At 30.2% G+C, this 2460-nt stretch overlaps 1 protein-coding gene across 1 annotated transcript; it reads left to right on the plus strand.

The window, feature by feature from the left end:
- Positions 1 to 216: 216 nt before the first annotated feature.
- On the plus strand, positions 217 to 669 carry LOC112452825. The gene has a single exon (XM_025013240.1). The coding sequence runs from the start codon at positions 217 to 219 to the stop codon at positions 667 to 669; it is 453 nt and encodes a 150-aa protein (XP_024869008.1).
- Positions 670 to 2460: the final 1791 nt, after the last annotated feature.

Here is a 2460-nt window from a genome sequence, read left to right on the forward strand (position 1 = left end):
AAATTCCCCAAAAAAAACAGCCTCTTGACCAGACGACCCCCTTAAATGATTATTTTTTCCTAGTGTCCATCTAACGCAGGATCATCGTATTATAATTATAAGAATAATCATAGTATTGTGCTCCTCGGAATCTGTGACGCACAATATATGTTCACGTTCGTCGATATAGGAGCCTATGGTCGTCGCAGTGACGGTGGTATTTTCAAAGATTCAAAGATGGGTTTAAAATTCCATTCAAAGGAAATAAATGTACCTGCACCAGAACCTCTCAGCCCAGGTGGACTTCCTTTACCATATGTTCTGGTGGGCGACGAAGCCTTTCAGTTGACAGATTATTTGCTTTGTCCTTATCCAGGAAAAGGCGGCTTAAATGACGAGCGAAATGTTTATAACTATCGATTAAGTCGCGCCAGAAGAACAATTGAGAATACGTTTGGTATTCTAGTCAGTCAATGGAGAATTTTAAAGCGACCAATCAATTGTAGTATAGAAAAGACAATTTCAATTGTTAAAGCCATTGTATGTCTCCATAATTGGATTCATCGGAGGGATATTGGAGAAAATCAATATGTTACTCCAATGCTAATTGATCAGGAAGATAATGACGGCTTTGTTCCAGGCTCTTGGAGAGGTTGCATAGATAATAGTGCACTTGTAAACATAACTTAATGCGGTTCTAATAATAGTTCTTGTCAAGCAATGCAGATTCGAGAAGAATTTTGTAAATAGTTTAATAGTGAAGGTGCCATACCGTGGCAATTCCATCATTGTTAGTTTTAAATAATAAATAAATAAGAAACAAACCTCAATATGGATAATCGTTCATTTATCAATTTTATACATGTAATTTGATTTGGAAAGTAATGAAATAAAAATTATGAAATATCAGTGAAATTGTTTTAAAATTTATTATAAACATTATATACTTATAAATACTATATATTTTATTTTATATACATATATATATATATATATATATATATATATACGTGTTGGTAAACAAGAATTCTACTTGCACACATACAGCTACGATAGCTGTTCTTTTTCCGCGCGTTTGTGTTTATAGAAGTATACTGTAATTCAAATATATTGTAACGGTTTCCCGTGTATTATAAGCATGGATTTTATATTTATAATTATTCACGTTAACTTTTTACGAGAACATATTTTATTTGTTCAATTAAATTATAGACAATTGTATATAACAAATGAATTTCGTGTTAATGTTAATGTAGCGAAACTGCAAGTGCTGGTCAGATATTGAAGAGTACTCCGGATGATGCTGAGCCAGGATGTTCCCAAACAAGGTAGACAAAATATTATTGCACTTATTTCATTAATAAAAACATTGCAAATCAGAGTTTCATTTTTTATGTATTCAAATTGTACAGTATTTTTAAAAGCAAGTAATCAATTTAATTATATAAAATAAAACACTTTTGATATTACAAACTTAATGTTGTTAAACCTGCATAACATTTACTATATTTTTAATAACTTTATAAGAAATGACATGTTTATGTCGCGAAACTGCAAGTGCTGGTCAGGTATTGGAGAGTACTCCGGATGATGCTGAGCCAGGATGTTCCCAAACAAGGTAGACAAAATATTATTACATTTATTTCATTAATAAAAACATTGCAAATCAGAATTTCATTTTTTATGTATTCAAATTGTACAGTATTTTTTAAAGCAAGTAATCAATTTAATTATATAAAATAAAACACTTTTGATATCACAAACTTAATGTTGTTAAACCTGCATAACATTTACTATATTTTTAATAATTTTATAAGAAATGAATTTTATGTTAATGTAGGAAAACTACAAGTGCCGTTCAGGTATTGGAGACAACTTCAGATGATGCTGAACCAAGATGTTCTCAAACAAGGTATAAAATAATCTGTATAAATCTCGACCACTCTATATCCTTCAATCATTATTAACATAATAAATTTAATATTTTTTTAGCGTTGATGATCTAAATATTGAAGAAGTAAAGGCGAGCAACGTTTGTTTTATTTGTAATAAAAAAAGGAAAAAAGTACATTTACGTTGGCAACATTTACATATTTCTGATAAAAACAGTATTGCAAATACAATGAAGTCAATTGCTTCTGAGGCTGATGATATCCAAATGCTAGAAAAAGTACAGGACCTCTTGAACAGAAACTGCATATTAAAATACCACCTGTGCTGTGTTATTGATTACAAAAATGAATGTCGCCATCATTTAGAAAAAGAAGCAAGCAATATTTCTAAAAAGAAACTATGCTATAAAGTAGCTTACGAAAGTGTGTGTTCCTATGTGAATAATACTATTATTCTTGAGAAAAAGTACTGTAATATAGCACACTTACGGAATATGTTTATCGATCAATTAGAAATTGAAATTGCCGAAAAAAATTTGAATGCTTCGCCTAGTTATTTAGCACCGTGATATTTTGAAAAAAAAAACTA

This window comes from Temnothorax curvispinosus, unplaced genomic scaffold (genome assembly GCF_003070985.1).
Source record: "Temnothorax curvispinosus isolate PA1 unplaced genomic scaffold, ASM307098v1 QBEX01003718.1, whole genome shotgun sequence".
Classification (NCBI taxonomy): Eukaryota; Metazoa; Arthropoda; class Insecta; order Hymenoptera; family Formicidae; genus Temnothorax; species Temnothorax curvispinosus.